Here is a 19,209-nt window from a genome sequence, read left to right as displayed (position 1 = left end):
ACAATCAAACAAACAGGAAGAAAGGCAAAAATGACATAAAGGGTGGATGAGGAGATTTAATTCCTTCTATAAAATGTTTAATAACATTACACGTAATAAAAGCTATTAGCTTTAATTGTAGGTACACTCATGTACCCACGCACACTCTGGAAGGAAATCGCACTGACATGGCGACAAGTGAAAAAATAAATTTTTTTTGAATCAATTCAAGCGACTTCAAACAAATAGAGGTGAAAAAAAATGCAGGCTGGGCAAAGCGAGTGGTATCTGGGATAAACTCAACATTCAGGCGAGTGACTGTAGCTACCTGAGGAGTGAAGAACATACTGTAGTTGACTGAGATATGACCTGGTAGTAAATAGAGGGCCATCTAAGCAACTGGAGCCTGGAAGTGACCATTTCAACACGATGTGCTAGATGTACTGGTGTACTGCCTATCATTCCCTAAAGCTCCATCCACGCTGCAAGCAATTTGCTTTGAAGTCAAGGGCTGGTTCCTTGCATACATTCCAGGCTCTGGTCTAAGGCCTTCTAAGGCAATATATCAGTTAACAGTATCCAGCGATAAAAGTTTATTTCAGGTCCCGCCCACTTTGCATAGCAGTTAGTTAGTTAGTTGCTTGTAGTCACGGAATGTCATTCACCTTCTATGGCATCTGGTTGCCACATCACTGTGATTTGCCTCAAGGATGGGTCCTGTACTTTGCAAACTGCAATCAAACAATGTATAAATAACATTGTAACCAGACTGCATTTTGTTAACTATGTTACTTTGCAGTTAAAGCTTGTGCTTCAGAGTAGCCTCTGACTTGTTCCATGGCAGCCATGTAGGCAGAAAGGTCTGTGTACATTGAAATCATTATAAGTCAGTGAATTTTCAATCAGTTTTCGGGTGCTTTTCTTTGACATTTGTTTCTTTCTGATTGAATTTTCAGATTTCACATGTTGTACCGCTGTCCTGACCTTTGGATTCATAAGTCAATAATATCTGTTACTGCTGATATTCTGTTTAGTTTTGTATAATTTGACATACTTTACCATTTTCCCCAGTTTTCCTGGCTTTTTGACAGCCACCCTTCGACTGAGACTTTATCTGATGAGGCTTTGGTCAATAGTAGATAGATCAACTAAAGGGTGAGATGGATCTCTCGGGAATCAAAATATAAAGAAATGATTGGACACTTTGCAAAGTACTGTAGAAATAAAATGAGAAGAACATGCCATCAGTGACATTGGTTTAGTCCTTTTTTGGCAAATGAATAACACTTAAGGAAATGTTTGTGGTTTAGGTTTAGGATTAATGCTTACTTATTTAATTGACCAGTTTTTAATGTTTTCTTTCATTCACAAAACATCGGGGTGGCCATTAAGGGTCCATGTCTTACTTTTTCTCATGGTGCACTAGCTGATAAAGCCATCTCTGCTTATAAATATGTTAAAAATGGGAACTAATGGGACTTCAGATTCAGCTGTACCTAATTATAGGCCTCTTCATTAAAAAAAATCATAGTTAATCATATTTACTTTGATGATATACGCTGAATAAAAATAAACAACTACCGGTAATTTTAAAGCTGTTAAGAGGTTGAGACGCTGCAAAGGAATAAATGGTAAATGGCCTGCATTTGTATAGCGCTTTTCTAGTCCCTAAGGACCCCAAAGCGCTTCACACTACATTCAGTCATTCACCCATTCACACACACTGGCAAGCTACATTGTAGCCACAGCTGCCCTGGGGCGCACTGACAGAGGCGAGGCTGCCGGACACTGGCGCCACCGGGCCCTCTGACCACCACCAGTAGGCAAACATGGGGTTAGTATCTTGCCCAAGGATATTTGGCATGCAGCCAGGAGGCAGCCTGGGATCGAACCACCGACCTTCTGATTAGTGGCTGACCTGCTCTGCCACCTGAGCTACAGTCACCCACCCAAAAACTAATTAATACAGGAATGAAACCTATCCTCTCTGAACAATGTAAACAGTCACTGGAATTCCATTCAAGCCTGGATTCTGTAGAAAAGATTTCCTAATAGGTTAACCTCAAACTTCTTACTATGATGAGCATATTAACAAACAATAGAAACACTGGGCGAGGATGATCATTACAAAGAGTGCCGCCCTACCAGCCCTTGTTGAAGGTGTAGCCTCAAGTGTGCAAAAAAAAAGGCTACACCTTCAACATGATCCCATCATTCATTCTTTTTTTCTGCTTTTCATGCTTCATTAACGATTTCTTTTGTGGCATTCACTATAAACTGAAATGATATTATCCTTTCTTTGTTGTTTACTAAGGGTTCTCATGTGGAAATGTAGCCTAAAAGTTGGAGGAAGGACATCTGGGTTTCCAAGACAGGATTTTGCAACCCGTGTTTTGTTAAACCTTGAAAGGAGAGAGATAGAGAGGCTAAAATTCAGTGATTTTTCTTTAAGGGCAGCTCCAACCTCATACCTAAAATAGCCATGTCAGCGTGAACGCTGATGTAACCAATCCAAAGGAAGTGAGACAACATAGCAGCTCAAGTAAAGACTTGAAGACAATCCTTCATTGTTCGCTTCAGGCACCACCCAAGGCACACAGAGGAGCAGTTGGAATAGAGACATAAAAAGTCATGTTCTCTTGGTTCATAGATAGTTGCTACACTACATACCATTGGGTAGCATTCACAGTGGCAGTCCTTTAACCCATGTAGCTCTCAATAAAAATACACAACCCATGTCTTGCCTTTTGGTTTTGTGACTGACAGCAGTGATTATGAAACATGAACTCGGACACACAGTGACTCAGAGCTGAGGTCCTCCCCCTTCCTAAAACACCACCAAGAATGTGTGAATCAAACTCAGTGTGAACTGTTATGATTTATGTGATACCACAACTTCAGCTCAAATGTACAACTGTTATTGTCAAAAGGGGACAAAGAAGGCATATCACTGGAGGAAGAATATCCTGCACCGCAGATCTGATTACCGCGTCCTTGCAGAGACCTCGTAGACTAAGTAAGGTTCGTTTAAAGTGTTGAGTGATACAGTTCACACTCATTCTGCATGATGCACACACTTTGATAACACTGCTAAACAAACAGAGGAGTGCAAGTCGTGAACAGCACCACCTTCCCGGACTCCCACACTCTTGGACTGTGCCCCACCAGTACACACTCTGTAATGAAGAATATAAACCTTGGATTTAATTGGCAACCTGCACAGATTCAACAGCTGCCAACCTTAGAGAATTCAGCACCAAACAAAACCGAGGAGGTCCCATGAAGAGCTGGAAAGTACATGGCACGTAGTTTGTAGGCCATACCTTTTTAATGACATTGAATGACATCTGAACATCTTCACAAGGTGTTCACCGTATAAATGGGGAGAGCTCTGTATCACTTCAAAAGGCTTCATATTCTCATAAATGCTTCAAATGGAAAAGCTTAACTTCAATTGTTGGGTGGGGCCGCAGTGCTGTTTGCAGGTCTTTTTTAATGTGGGTATGTACAATATAAGCCTTAACCGACCATGCTTTTTAGTTAGGCTTGCAACATGACTCCAGAAATGACAATAATGGTTGGTTGTTCTAGACCAGGGATGTCAAACATAAGGCCCGGAGGCCAGAATTTGCAGAGCAAAGACACCGATCCAACCAACTAGACAGTTTTGGAAAATCCGAACTGTATTTTCATGAGTCCGATTGCTTTTCATCCATCCTGATGTCTTAAATTTACTACAACATAATTTATTTATCCAGTAAAACTGATAAAATGGAGATGTATTATTGAAATTGCACTTTTTCTTATATTAAGATCTATCGAATTAAATGTGCACTTAAACTTCTTTACATGGTCAGAAAGAAGAGGTTAACTGGTCTGGCTTGCTTAATATCAAAGCGGTCTGCATGTGGCCTGAACCATAAAAGGAAAGTTTCTATCTATAAATCTATCTATAAATCTATTCTATCTATTTGAACCCTAGAGTCTGACATTTTGATTGTGTCATTATGGTTTTTTAAGCCATCATATCATAAAAAGGAGGGCTTAATGTAAACGATAGCTACCTTCATTAGCAAGATACCCCCAGAGATCTGTGTCTGTGCTAACATATAAAACAAATCATGCTAGAATTTCACTACCAAAAAAACTGAGCATACTTCTTTGATTGTCTGCCAGTACAGTTGACTAACACTGGCCATATTGTTTGCCATAATTGTATTAAAAAATTCTCCGGAAGACTCCAACACCACAGACACAATGGGTTAGCAGAGGTGAGGCCTAGCATACAGCTAACAACTATTCCTTCCTGTTGGCATCTATCTGTTACTGAAATAAGCTACACCCTTAATCCTGCATAATTTTAAGGATAATACATTTAAAAAAGAGTGACTTATATACAAATTCACTCCATTCACAGTTGTCATGAAAAGGGAAATAAGCTATGGACATCTTTGTTTTGTTTTTGTTTTTTAACTAGGCTGTAAAAATGGTTTGCTTTGTATTTTAGCATGACGAGTTTGTGGGGATGGAAGCCAGCCTGAAGGTGCTAAACAATGGCCGTGCTTTGCTCCGATTCTTGTTTGACATCAATTCACACTGTAATATTTAAACATCTGTGGTTTCGACAACATTTTTTTTATGTACGTTCATGTACAGAAATGACTCTTGTTGATATCCTGACCTTGTATTCTATTGCCACACTCAAAAAAATGTGAAGACATGTAAATTTTCAATATTATTTGTTACATAAGAACAGTGTGAAACATGAAGTGTAATTGAATCTGGTCAAATTTAATTTACTTGAGTGGTATAAATTTAGTTTATACTAATCACATTCATTTAATCACCTGATTGTGGCACTGCCATACATGACAAAAAGAATAACATGCAAAACTGAGACATCCACATTTCATCTATTTTTTATTTACTCTGTATTTAGTGATAACTCCAGTAGTGACACGTAATGTTGATTATATTTAAAATTCAACCACAGAAATGGTTAAACACAAAATGATTTGATTGAGTTTTTGGCAGAAGTTCCTCTCTTTTACCTCTATGTAGGAAGCCATGTGTTCATCTGTTGTTTATAACATGTCCTGAGGCTATTGTGCTGATAAGGAGAGCATGTAGGAAGAGGAAGATTGACACTAGAGAAAAAAATGGAGTGTGAGAAAACAAAGAGAAAAGGAAGAGCAGCAGCTGCTGAATCCATTTCTGGGCGCATACTGTCACGGAGGGACACAGGAAGTCTTAGTGGTTCTCAAAGAGGTGAGATCATGCTTGGCTAAAGAGATGATGAAAGTTAATGAAAGTCTGCAGACAATGGGCTGAGCACATTTCCAAACGTGTTAACGTTGTTTTGCTTAATTCATCCATATCCAGATGAGATTCAGCCTATGAAATTCTTGAATATGATAAAATTAGATGGCCACTCTTATCTGGGTGGATTCTGGATCTGTGCCATGTAGGACAAACCTTGTCATTTGAGCAAAGACTAGCTCCTCTATCTTTGTCACTTGTTGAGAGGATGGCAAATTCCGCAGATTATTGCATTCCCACATCAAGAGTACAATAATGTACTCTTTCAACCCCCTGTCACCAGTTTTTATCTCCATTAAGCCAGAGATTACCAACTTGCTGGTGACAAAAGGTGTAGATATAAACACACAGATGTAACAAAACAGCAGGCTTGTGTCAGTGCAGAATGTCTAGAGAGCGACTTGAAGGTGTGAAATGGATCCACGTTGTTTGGCGTACGTGGAGGCCGTGTTAGGCCAGTGCTGAGCTCATTTCCCAGGGTGCTCAGCAGCAGGTGTGCATCTCATTTGCCTGTCATTTCACCTGTTGACAGTGTTTGTGTTTTTAGAGTATTTTCTCTGTGTGTGTCTGCAGCTTGCAACAAGAGAAAAGTTTATTTAAGTCTACCTTTTGAATCCACTTTGGACACGCTTTGGCTTACAAAGCTGCGTGTGTGTGCATGTCCCGTGTGCAACTACACTAACATGCGTGCTTGCTTGTGCCTGTCTTTACGTGTGGCAGGTCGCCACAGGAGTGGCAGAGCTGTAATCAGCACTTTACACTATGTCGCACTAGAGGAAATGTTCTGAGAAAAATAGGAGCAATTACTGACTGGAGTAATGCACAACCAGCTCTGACCTCATCCAGGACTTGAGTTTACATTGAGACAGGACACAGACTTACTGCAGGGAGGGTAGCTCTCCACAATGATGTTATACATGCTGTCTGCCAGTGGAAAAGATAAAAAAACAAACAAACAAAAAAAAAACAGGGAGCAGCTATAATGCCTTACATCTTGCTTACATTTACTCTTTTTTTTTACATGCCTGCGTTATTTCCAGCACTATTGTATTGCATCCTGTGGTACATCCTGCTGCTGAAATACTGCATACTGGGATGTCCTGCACTGAGTCAGGGACACTGAATAGACATCAAGTCCCCACGGTACATCTCAGACTCAAGCACACAGCTATAGCTTTTCCTTTGGCATAAAGTGATCGATGTTACCGCAGTCCTTCAAGGTTTAGCTGCAGAAAGAGCCTAGAAAGCACAGAATAAGCAAATCACAAGTAAGACAAACATTAGAGTCACATTTCTGCCAAGATGACTTCCTTTCATACTTCCAGTGACCTCTTAGGTTGTTCCATTTTCTTTTGTGGCCTTTGTTTGCATACGCCTGCAATTAGTTGTTTGATGGCACTGAAGTCGAGTTGGCAAAGGCTCAAGAAGGCGGCACAACGAGCTGCTGAACTTCTAAACCCTGCCGAGTTAGCTCTCGGGGCTGCTTGCATAGGCATATACTTTTGCATAAAAATGAAAAAACGGTTACACGGAAATAGCCTGGTTCAGATTCTGAGGGGATTTACAAAACCAAGCAGGATTTCAGGTGGAAAATATTACGTGGCTCTGTGAGAACTGAGCTCACATGGTTTCTCACTGCAACTTAAACCTCAGCAAAAAGTGTAGATGAAATATATTTTGTTTGAGACCTCCATTATAATCCATATTTGACTCTAGGCGATATAACAAAATGCAGATTCCTGGGTACAGGGTGGCAGAAACTTACCCAGTATGTGTTTTTCACTGCTACCTCATTCTGTTTGCTTTCCTGCAGGTGTTTGAGGACAATCTGCTTTTCAGGATTGAGATTTTGGAGTATTTTCATTAATTCTTGCTGGAAACCCATTCTTAACTTTCAAATGAAACTACAAATTTTAAAATCCAGCCTGGATTTATTTCAGATTGCAGTGGGTGCGCTGAGAAACTCTAGTGCAGGGTACTATCTGAATGGTGACACAAGGCCTTTTCTCACAGCATTTTATCCGATTGAGGTCACCCTGCTTGGGGCTAAAACGTAGCAGCAACATAACGTAGCAGCATAGCAACATAACTCTGGCACCTAGTGTCATAATCACAGAGGGTTCATGTAACCTAGATTAGTTTTCATGAAAAAATAAATCCTCATAAAATATCTGAGAAGATTTGCATTTTGGAAGATTCTGAACTCCCGCCACTGTTCTGCCGTAGCCCACCGGCCGAAAGGCATGCAGCTTTGTGAGGAATGCAGGCAGTTTGTGGTCTGGCCAACTATGTGCACAGGCAAGGGCCTCAAAGGTGAATCAGCCAAGAGTACAGGGGAGAAAACCGCGCTAATGCCTAATAGTTTTACCTTTTAAAATACGTAATTTAGTAATTATTTAGTTTTGCCTTGTCTGAACATTTGATATTATACAACGCAGACCATGCCACTGTGGGTTAAGTCTTCTGGTGGAGTGGAAGTATTTAACATACAAACTATTTGGTGGGAATGTTGTACTCATACAGAACAAGGCTCTGGAATTTAGAGGTCAAATGTCTTTACCTCTGTACATGCCATAGCAGGTTTATATTGTATATGCTACTGTCAGCTGCTCCCATGTGAAAAACAGGCAGCTCTCCTTGTTTGATTTGGCAGATTTTTACACAGCATGCCCTTTCCTGATGCAATCCCAAGTGGATTTCTGCCTCTGTTGGAATCTTTCATAGACCTTTCACTTCATAGGTGAATATATAAACAACTACGTTATGGAGCTGCATTGTACGTACTATACCATACATTTTGCTATTTTAACGATTACTGTGTACTATTCAGATATTTGGATGTATGTTATTTTGATGCTTTGGCAATACTGTTTCTAAAAAAGGTCATCAAAATAAATCGCTTTTTAATGTTACTTTGGCCATTTATGTTATATATTCACTCAACAGCATGGCGGTTTACGCAATTTCCTCACAAGCGAAAGATCCCTGTTTAGATCATTAGAGGCGACACACATCCCTTTGGGATTTTGTCAGGAAGGACATCTGGCATTAAAAAAAGAAAAGAAAAAACTCTGCCAAATCAAATATGCTGAGCTACCCATATGTGGTTACCTCTTGGGAATAAGGGAGAAGCCCAAGTAGCTTTAGCCTATGCTGAAAATTGCTGAAGGCAAAAGATGAAGCTAAGGTTCCCTTAAATGAATGTAATGTTGTTATACAGTAGGTCTGTGATTGTGAAGCCAGGCTTTTTGGGGGCAATTCTGTAAGCGGTTGTGACCCCTGACCTTTTTGTAGACCAATCTTTACCAGGGCGCAGTTCTCAGGACTTCATTATGTAATGGTATTTATGGCTAATTACTTAAGCTATTTATTACCTTAAGCCTAAGTAAACACTTCAAAATTGTACAACCCAGAAATGGGCATGGCAAAGACCCACAGTATTATCTGTCTACCAGTCTCAGCACTAATAGATCAAACAAAAGGGGGGGGGAAGAAAGTAAAACACATAATTGCCATTTATTTTCTGCAAACATATTTGTAATTGAACTATATAACCGTAATTATTTTAGCTTTTCACAAAAATAACTGTTTACTCCTCAAAAAGCATGATTACACAACCGTTACGGGTCGCTAGGCTACAGTATTTCAAAAATATTTGCCAACGAAGAAGACTTTTCGGGAATTACGTAGCTCTACAGCCGGACGTAGTCACCGCCCCCGCCTTCTACCCGCGCTGTCGTCGAAGATTGTGTGTTTAGGAAGATGCGTGCCTTTATCTAAATAAATTGAAAATTATGTCTAAAAATTTTCTCCGCAATTATAGTTTATTTTTTAAAAGAGATTAAAACGTTTATTATAACGGTCATTGAGGTATTTGAGGGACCGACATTATAACTTCTGACATACTCTGACATTTTCAGGCGGAGTGAGTGGTCTGTTTGTTTGCTTCCTCTCTGGTCACAAGCGTGCTCAGTTTCGTGTACAGCAGTAATGCTGCACTTTAGCTTAAATAAATACCGTTTATTCCATATGTTTACGTACTCGCACATTCTGCCTGCTCTTTAACCAAACTAGAAGTCAGCAGCTCTGTAAACATGGCGGGAGTTATCCGGAGGCTCGACGAGACTGTTGTCAACCGCATTGCTGCGGGAGAAGTTATTCAGCGTCCTGCCAACGCCGTTAAAGAAATGATTGAAAACTGGTAAATTAGCAGCTATATAAAGAGCAGTTTCAATAACGTGAGCACTAACGTTAGGATATTTAAGTCACTGTACGACTAGTGACTTAAATATCCAAGTAGCGGGATTATTAAAGGTGGCCATACATGGCCGGGGTGACTGTTTACATCACGTGTAACATAGTAACAGACCTGTAACTGTCTCCTCTTAGCGTGCAGTGTGACCCTGTGGTAAATACACTTTTGTGTTTTACAATTGTTCCAGTTTGGATGCAAAGTCCACAAGCATTCAGGTGACGGTGAAAGACGGCGGACTGAAACTTCTTCAAATTCAGGACAACGGCACTGGCATCAGGGTGGGTGACCCGCCCTTTTAGCTGGGTGGCCTCTGCTTCATCATTACGCAGTCAGGGTTAAGCTATTTTGGTTTTCTTCTGTCACTGAGTGTGCTAAGTCTTTCCCTGAACTGAAAGACGGAAGACACCAACTCAAGTGTACTTGTTAACACATTTGAACATTTTATACTTGAGCTGTTTTCTTGTAACTACAGCCATTTTTTTCATGTCTTCTAACAATTTGCCCCAGTAATTTCTGGTAACATTAAATATGACAAAATGAGAAGTAATATAAGTTTTTAAAAAAAGGATTGATTTTTCAAGAAAATGTAATTAAAATGACATGATTTTCATGTTCCAACCCACGGCGATGTATTGTTAAATTGTATAAATCTTAGTTTTGACCAGATGGAGAATTACATAGTACTTACTCATAATTACTTGTCACAGGCTTTAGTTTTCCCACCACAGTGAGGAACAAGCATACAATGATATATGACTATAACAACTGAATGCATGAAGTTAAAACTGAATGAGTGCCTAAGCTTACAAACAAGCTTACAAATGATGTTTTATGTTACGTCAGACATATTTATGCTATGAAAAACAAAATTCTTTGTTTGGCTTTGATTAAAAATCACTTCAAATTTTAAGGGTCAGTATGAAGGGTTGCCTCAGAATGACCCTGCTGGTGACGTTATGGTAGTTTGTTCAGAATATGCTGTGTACCAAGTGAAACTCTTTTTCACTACTGCAGAAGGAGGACATGGAAATCGTTTGTGAGAGGTTCACCACGAGCAAACTTCAAACTTTTGAGGACCTTTCGAGTATCGCAACCTATGGATTCAGAGGAGAGGTGAGCTGTGCACCTCTGTCTGCCTTCACTGTATTAATTTGTTCTGCATTACATTTATTGTGTTTGTTCTTGTCTGCAGGCCCTTGCTAGTATAAGCCATGTTGCCCATGTGACCATAACCACAAAGACTGCTGATGCAAAGTGCGCTTACAGGTACTGTTGCATTCCTTATCTGCTCTAAAGCCTTACTAAAGGCTACAAAACAACTAGGATGTCAGCTCTCTCATAAATTGGTTGTGTTCTCTTGCAGAGCCAACTACAGCGATGGCAAACTAAAAGGCCCTCCCAAACCATGTGCTGGAAACCAGGGAACGCAGATCCTTGTGAGTTCTCCTTGCAGATGAGCTGTTCTCTAAAATACAATTTATAGATGCTGAGAAGCTGCTCTTCTTGTTGATTGCAGGTGGAGGATCTTTTCTATAACGTCTCCACCAGGAGAAAAGCTCTAAAGAGCCCGAGCGATGAGTACTCCAGGATTGTAGAAGTGGTCGGCAGGTGTGGGTTTTATTCGTCTCTCATGATTCTTGGTGAATTTGCTTCAACTTGTTAACATTGTCTTACTCTGCAGGTACGCCATACACAACTCAGGAAAAAGCTTCTCTGTCAAAAAGGTAAGATGTGCTTTATTTTTCATTTAAATTAAATGCCTCCCTCAAGCACGCGAAGCAGTTTTCTTCAAATAAACTATTTGCTGTCTGTTTTTGTGACTCCTCTTTCCAGCAAGGAGAGACCGTGGCAGACGTAAGGACTCTTCCCAATGCGTCTGTAGTGGATAATATTCGAGGGATTTTTGGCAACGCAGTCAGCAGGTATTCCGGCAAATCTCCTTTGATGAGCGCTGCTTTTTATGCAACCTCTTCTCACCTCTGAGCTGATTGCATGACCGGCTCTGTGGTATGTTCCCAGGGAGCTGATCGAGGTTGCCTGTGAAGATCAGAAGCTCGCTTATAAGATGAAAGGCTACATCTCAAACGCAAACTATTCAGTCAAGAAATGCATTTTGATCCTGTTCATAAACCGTACGTACCACAGAAACTTACTGGAAACGCAGCAGTTAGCATTTAATCTTGTTAGCTGCTGTGTTTCTGTGAAATGAAGCTGTCTTCTGCGATGTCTCAGATCGTCTGGTGGAGTCGAGCGCTTTGAAGAAAGCGATTGAGACAGTTTATGCTGCATATCTCCCCAAGAACACACACCCGTTCCTTTACTTGAGGTAATGTACTTTACCTGTGTGGCTTTGTGTGTGTGTTTGCTTTTTTAAGTCGTACATCTGTTAATAACAACAATAATAGTTAGGCTTAGCAGGGGGAAGACACACATCTTTTTGACATTCATCTATCCTTGTAACTCAGTTATCACAGCTTGACCATCGCTTGAAGTTTTATGCAAAGGTTCTTGTTAAAAACTTGTTAAAACTGGACCAGGCACATAATGACGCGTGTGTTCCAGTATCATCCAGTGCTGCCTGGTGATTGAGTGAGTTTAATGAGAAATCCTCTTAAGTAGTACATTTTTTTCCTGCCACAGAAAAGACAGATGTAAATATTTGGGAGATCAAGGAGAAGAGACAGCAGGTTGAGCTCAGTTTCAATTCAGTTTTCTGCAATTCATAGAGAACTCAAATGTGTGTAAGACAGTTTATTTTACACTTACAACATTAAAGTGAAGTGGCAGACTTGAAGTTTGAAAGGGGCTGTGTGAAAGAAAAGTCTGCCAACGGTCTGTCTCAGCTGTCCTGGTCCCAGAGTACACCCTCTGAATTTTGTACAACACGCTAACTGAAACATTACTCCTTGTAGAAAATTTCAGTGTCAGAGTCCTTGACCTTGTTTAGTGGACCGGTTTTGTTATTGACATAGTCTCTTATCTGAAAGTAATGCAAGAGGTTGTTCCTATCTTACATTCTTGCTCTATTTGATTAAAGGTCAGTAGGACCACATTCTCCAGTTGGTCTCTAAAAGAAAACCTCACAGTCCATTGTTTAAATGACCTGGTAAGAAATCCGGATTGGTAACAGTTGGGGAAGATGGATGTTATTTCAGTTCTCACTGCAATCCATTCCCTCCAGTCCTTGAGTGTTTTTATTGTGATTGGGTTCCTACACCAATCTTTTACAGTTTTCATATTCTTCATAACAATTAGGTTTGAAAGAGGATGCTTAGACGCTGAAGATTCAATATAAAGCTAAATTGAAGAAGACATCTCAATTGATATTTTCTAAATTCTATGAAGCTGCAAAGTTGACTTCTTTATGAGTGCCCATCTTTTGGACCAGATGAAACTTTCATTTATATTTTTAAATTTTTTTTTCTATTTGAATCATCCTCGCTTGATAGAGTGAGACCCCGTGTAACCAGGACATAGGGAGTGAGTTGTAAAGTTCAAGATCTTGCTTAATCTTATTGAATAAATAAGCTTTAAACATCTGATCGAACTGGGATGTTGGAAATATACCCAAGTAGACGAAACCCATCAGAGACCATTTCTAAAGGGGAGGAAGTAAAAGATTTGGGTGTCTGTTGCTGACATAGCCTCAGATTTGGAGAAATACATTTTTATACCAGATAAGGTGCTAAATAAATGTTTCACTTCTATTAGACAATTTACTGATTTTTTTGTAGGGTTAGACAAGAATAATAAAACATCATCAGCATATAAAGTAATCTTATGAAGATCCTGACCGATTACAATCCTGCAGACTGCAGGGTCACATCTTTTTGTATCAGTTAACGACTTTATAGCCAGACTGAATAATAGTGGCGACAGCCCTGTTGGCTTCCTCTTTTAAGAGTTTTTAGACCTAACCACATTAGCTGTAACAGTTGCCATAGGGCCATTAAAAAGAACCTTAAAGGAGTTAATGAAATTATGACCTAAACCAAATTGTTCAGCTTGGTCAAAGGGCTTCTCTGCATCAAGAAAGACCATCTGTTGCTTGTTATTGACATATCTGAATCACAGTTAGGACTCTTCTAACACTGTTTCTTGAGTTACAACCTTGAATCACTGTTGCTTTCTAACTTTCACAGCTTAGAAATCGCTCCTCAGAATGTGGATGTTAATGTTCATCCCACTAAACATGAAGTGCACTTCCTGCATGAGGACAGTGTCATCGAGAGCGTTCAGAAGCACATCGAGAGCAAACTCCTGGGCTCCAACTCCTCACGTACATATTTCACTCAGGTATGAAGTGACAAGGTCTCTTTCTTACTGTGCCCCTACTGTTTCACGTCCACATTATCTGACGTATTGTGCACCGCCACGTGTTTACTGCAGACTGTAGATAAAAGATGGATACAGTCGCTTTAATTTCCTGCATTTATTTTAAAGCTCAAATTTAGCGTTCCTGTCTCCATCTTTGTTTTTTTGCAACCACAAGTGACAACATTTGTATGAAAGGCTTTTGCCCTGGCTTCATCTTTCAGAAGTGGAAGTTACCACCAGGTCATTTACAGTCTGTGCCCATCTCTGTCTTTGTGTAGACGTTGTTGCCGGGACTGTCAGTCTCAGGTAACACTGAGGTTAAGGCCTCCAGCACCACATCGGAGTCTAGCGAGCGAGTCTACGCACATCAGATGGTGAGGACCGACTGTCGCACACAGAAGCTAGATGCCTTCCTCCAACCAAAAGAAAAGCCGCTCCCTGATCCCGAGCCTGCTGGTCCCAGCAGTGGGCAGACTGCGATCAAAGCCATCCAGGCGGACAGCATAGAGATAGACGATGTAGATGACTCAGACATGCTGGAGGCGCTGGCTGAACAGGAAGCAGAGGTGCCAAAGGGCGAGGAACAAGGCAGCGTCGGTACTCTTGATAATCAGAGGTGAATGACATATGTGCAGTAGCAGTAGCAGCATTAGATTGTGTGAGTCAGCAGGGATTAAAGACTCAGTCAGGGAGTAACTTTAAGTGTAATCCTGTCAGAATTTCTGCAAGTTAGATCAGGACAAGTCTAATGTACGATTGATCCTGCACTGTGAGCAAATCTGAACATTGACCCGCAGCAAATGAGTTGTGTAAGAGAGCAGAAAGAAGAATGTAAAAGTAAACATGGATCAGCCCTCACTGATGAGACATCACCCTTAGGGCCAATCAGTAACAAAAGCAGTGTTGTGTTTAACTAACACTGGCATTTAAAGTTACAGCATGTCATTTTTTAAGGTTATTTAACTGAAAAAAAGAACGCTGTGCTCTTAAATATGCATTGAGGAGTGTATCAATATGTCTTCCAACAAAGTGTTGCTTTCTCATTAAATTAGAATTAATATAGAAATAGAATAAAATACATAGGAGCAGGCGATGGTTTGTGAAAGCTGCCATGTTGCCCAGTCATATTGAATACAGTGGCTGAGATGGACATGTGTTTATGTATGTGGCTAAAGATTGGCCACACATACATGAGGTAATAGTATACCACCAGGCTCGAGTATCCTAAGAATCACACTTTCCCTCTGATAAACTATTTGATTAAACTCAGATTGTAAAAGAGTTTATTCACTACCTGTGAGAGTGATTTTAGATCCACTTTAAAGAAAGTTTCACTTTCAGCGCCAGCTAACAACAGCTAACAGCTGAAAAAAGAGCAGCGCTTATCAACAGAAAGGTTCAGGATATCCTCAAAAACTCAGCTCATTATCGCTGTGATTACACAGGAGTGATTTTCACTGACTCACCAAGTGGTATCAGACTCCTTTCACAAAGTTTTACAGCCTCCGCCAGAGTAAATAGACGTGGACACATATTGACGGTAAACGGTGGAGTGACAGTCACACTCACTACAGATGAACGGCCAGAGATGTTTGTCCTACAGCAGCAACTGTAGCTGGCATTATTGCATTATTCACTTGAATATGGAGGAGTAAGAAAACAGAATTCAGCTGACTGTAACGTACTGACATCTAGGGGTGAGACTGAATAACAGATTGTTAAGAGTTTTGGCGAGACAGTTGTTAAAACATGAACACTGAAGATCCTTCATAGATAGATTCCTGAGCTGTAAAGGGTGATTAAAGAGTTTCAGGCAAAATTTAAAGTGAGCCAACTACGCAGCACAAAACAGCTGTGACAAATCAGACAAGAAAAGTCAAACATCTGGCAGCTTCAGAGCCACATATTCCTCCTTGTTGTAGAAGTAGATAAAGAAAGGATAAATATTGGAGTTAGCTTAGCAGAAACATGACTCCAGATGAATACTGTTGGTTTCTTCTGCCCCCAAGTGGCCAACAAAGAAAGTCATCCAGTCCAATCTTGGAGTACATGTAGACTTTATATTTTTAAGACAACAAATATCTGCAACTAAATGTGTGTTAACATGTATGATCATTGGCACATCCTGTTAAGTCCCACAGCATTTTTAATGTAACCGGGTGTGATTGGGTCTGTGTGCGTTATTGTGAGACAGGAAGCGACCGAGGACAGAGCAGAAAGAGCAGCAGCAGGAAGAAGGCGAGGACTTGACGGCTGCAGCCACGCCCAAGAGACGACTCATCAAACTGAACAGCATCAAAGAGCTGAGAGCTGAGATCACAGAGAACACACATAAAGGTGTGGCGTCACAAAACCTGCCCTGTACCTCTGAGCACTAGCGCCAAATCAGATCTGGGGAATCTCCATCCCGGCTAAACTGAGCAGTCTAACATAAGAACCTCTTTGACTCTCTAAAATGTTCCACTGATTTGACTTCCTGCTCCGGGGCCCAGGTCGTTTTTCATAACCAGCTTTACGCAACTTCTTCTGCTGCTACATCATGCTCTCGTAATGATTCATTCGACCTCTCAGCATGTCTCAAATAAACCCTTTCTTGATGAACTTTAAGAGCGGTTTTTGTGATTTACATAACAAAACAAAGCCAAACATGTTTTATTCATGCACGTTCTCTCCAGGCCTTCAAGAAATGATGCAGAACCACTCGTTTGTGGGCTGCGTCAATCCCCAGTGGTCTCTGGTGCAACATCATACTAAGCTCTACCTGCTCAACACCAACAAACTCAGGTGAGAACCGTGAAAAAACTCTGTTCAGCTCTGCTCTTTCAAGCTGGTGCTGCTGCTTTATGTCAGATAATGTGTTTCTCTTACAGCCAGGAGCTTTTCTACCAAATACTCATTTATGACTTTGGAAATTTCGGTGTACTCAGACTGTCTGTAAGTAAAGTGTACAACGTCAGTGATTAGAAAACACTGTGTGGATCCTAATGATGGATAATGTGTTTTCAGACCCCAGCACCTCTTTATGACTTGGCCATGTTGGCTTTGGAGTCAGAGGAGAGCGGCTGGACTGAAGAGGACGGTCCCAAAGAAGGCCTGGCTCAGTACATAGTGGACTTCCTGAAAAAGAAAGCGGAGATGCTAGAGGACTACTTCTCCATGGAGATAGACCAGGTCAGAAATATTCTCTTTAGATAATTTCTGCTTGCATTTCAACATTGTTCGAACTCATGTTATAACCAAAAAAGAAACCAAACCCAAAACACACCCACAACAGGAAGGAAACCTACTAGGACTCCCGCTGCTCCTCGACAACTACACCCCAGTCATGGAGGGTCTCCCTATGTTCATCCTGCGCCTGGCAACTGAGGTAACCTAGATCATAGCCTCTCCATTTAAGCTACAATTCTGGAAACACAAACTGAAGACCTTTGTGCGGCGATGTCGTGCAGGTGAACTGGGACGGTGAAAAGGACTGTTTCAGAGACTTCAGCAAAGAGTGCAGCATGTTCTACTCCATCAGGAAGCAGTACATCCTGGAGGCCGAGCCAGGAGAGGAGCAGGTGTGAATACTGAACTTTGCAGAAATTGTCCAGCCAGTTATGGACCTTGTTTTGTCTCGTGTGAGGTGTAACGCTCGTGACGTTTCAGGGCACTGAGGTGAAGTCTTGGCGGTGGAAAGTCGAACACCTCATCTTTAAAGCTTTCCGAACCCTCTTCAGTCCTCCGAAGAGCTTCAGCGAGGATGGCACTGTGCTGCAGATTGCCAACTTACCCGATCTCTACAAAGTGTTTGAGAGGTGCTGAAACTGCTCATCATGGCTGAAAAAAATCAACTATATAAGCTCTTTTTCTTTTTTTTCTTAAATAACACATACTGTAAATAAATACTTTATAGAAAACAAGACTTCACATTTCTGTCTTTATGAGTAAAAATTCTGTTATAAAAGGGTCTCTGTTGCAGGAAACCCTTTCTGAACGGCTTACTGAAAAGTGCCAAGGCTCCACATGGTTTCCTAACACTAAGACTTCAGGCATGAAGCCAGGAAAATAGAAGTGGGTCACAAGTCCCATAACGAAACCCGAAAACGTGCCAGCAAATGAGCTCGACTTTTATTACTTCTCCATTCCACCTGTCAGTCGAAGCTGTGTCAGCACTCTGTGTGAAGGAGGTTAAAGCAGCTCTGCCAGTGTTTCCATCAACACCTGAGGGACAGTAACTAGTTTAACACCTGCAGAAGACCAGAAAAGTGAGTGAACTGTACTTACCTGATTTACTCTGTTTTGTTTTTAAAGAAGAAAGCGAACCCGAGTTATTCTAGTGATTCCAAACGGGGACAAATTAAATTCATACATCTTTTGATTTCAGAGTTTCAAAAGTGGAAATTGGTGTAGGCTTCCCTCGCTCTATGCATAGAGAAGCAGAAATCTAAAAGATGTGCTCCACTTTTTAAGATTCCAAAATCAGCTTCAATTCTTTACTCGCACATCACAGTAATACAACCTGAAGTGAAGAACTCTGACAGCCCCTTTCAAGTATTGCTTAGCAGTGGGATTAACGTGTTAAAAGACATACATGGGAAAGAAAGTTTGACTGGAAACAACACAAGAAAAGCAGATAATATTTAATAAAAATGGTCCACAAAATTTGCAGTTTTGTTCTGTGGCTTTTTTGTAGCCTTCACTTTCAGGGCAGTGGGAATGACAGGACACCAGATGTTAGCATGAATCTTCAGCTTGGCCATTGAAGTATTTTTAGCTCATAAAAGAATCACTAAAGGGCCATAATGATGGGCTTCATTTGAGGTTTTTAAAATCCTCCTGGTTTGAAATCATCTTTCAGGATGCCAGCAATTTGACCATAAGATGGCGCTATAATGGTTGGGTTGAACATTGACAGAGTATCCGGTGTATGTGGTTAAACCAGCCTTGTCCTCGTTTGGCCCCTGATAACATTTTGGGCTTCTCTTCAGTATTAGAATCAAATGAAGACCTCTTGGTTAATAAGAACAGCTTAGTTTCTCGTCACTGGCTCCCTGTTAAATTAATTTCATTTCTTCTCACATGAATGAGAAATGATCTCAACGGAGCCTCAGTCTCAGAGTGACAGCTTACTTCTTGTTCTAAGAGTATCCAAAAGTGGCACATCATCAGCCATCAGACCCCTCTCCTGTCAAACCAGCTTTTAGTTTAGGTTCAAGAGACAGAACTTAAGTAGGTGCACCTTGCTAGACACCCCTTTGCCTTCAGCACTGTATTAATTCTCCATGGCACAGATTCAAAAGTGCTGGAAACATTCAGCAGAGTTTTCGATACATGCTGATGTGACAGCATCACACAAT

The 19,209-nt window shown here is 40.8% G+C and overlaps 1 protein-coding gene across 1 annotated transcript; it reads left to right on the top strand.

The window, feature by feature from the left end:
- The first annotated feature begins 9,013 nt into the window (after positions 1-9,013).
- On the top strand, positions 9,014-18,830 carry mlh1 (mutL homolog 1, colon cancer, nonpolyposis type 2 (E. coli)). Its single transcript, XM_085297440.1, has 20 exons — positions 9,014-9,499; positions 9,741-9,831; positions 10,568-10,666; positions 10,746-10,819; positions 10,917-10,989; positions 11,070-11,161; positions 11,235-11,277; positions 11,387-11,475; positions 11,573-11,685; positions 11,786-11,879; positions 13,696-13,849; positions 14,149-14,486; positions 16,065-16,207; positions 16,546-16,654; positions 16,741-16,804; positions 16,877-17,041; positions 17,145-17,237; positions 17,320-17,430; positions 17,519-17,667; positions 17,832-18,830. The coding sequence occupies exons 1-20, from the start codon at positions 9,393-9,395 to the stop codon at positions 17,905-17,907; spliced, it is 2,277 nt and encodes a 758-aa protein (XP_085153566.1). The 5' UTR covers positions 9,014-9,392; the 3' UTR covers positions 17,908-18,830.
- Positions 18,831-19,209: the final 379 nt, after the last annotated feature.

This window comes from Mchenga conophoros, linkage group LG13 (assembly GCF_057382185.1).
Source record: "Mchenga conophoros isolate Kocher_MC1m ecotype Shallow Benthic linkage group LG13, M_conophoros_male_GT1.1, whole genome shotgun sequence".
NCBI classification, from domain to species: Eukaryota; Metazoa; Chordata; class Actinopteri; order Cichliformes; family Cichlidae; genus Mchenga; species Mchenga conophoros.
Note: the sequence above shows the minus strand (reverse complement) of the source record. Positions and strands in the feature narration are given on the sequence as shown.

What these genes read in the sequence shown, in the direction of transcription:
- mlh1 (XM_085297440.1), top strand. Translation starts at nt 9,393, where the DNA reads ATGGCGGGAGTTATCCGGAGGCTCGACGAGACTGTTGTCAACCGCATT. An exon ending in ACAACGGCACTGGCATCAGG is followed by an intron (nt 9,832 to 10,567) that starts GTGGGTGACCCG and finishes TCACTACTGCAG; the next exon opens with AAGGAGGACATGGAAATCGT. An exon ending in GGTACTCTTGATAATCAGAG is followed by an intron (nt 14,487 to 16,064) that starts GTGAATGACATA and finishes ATTGTGAGACAG; the next exon opens with GAAGCGACCGAGGACAGAGC.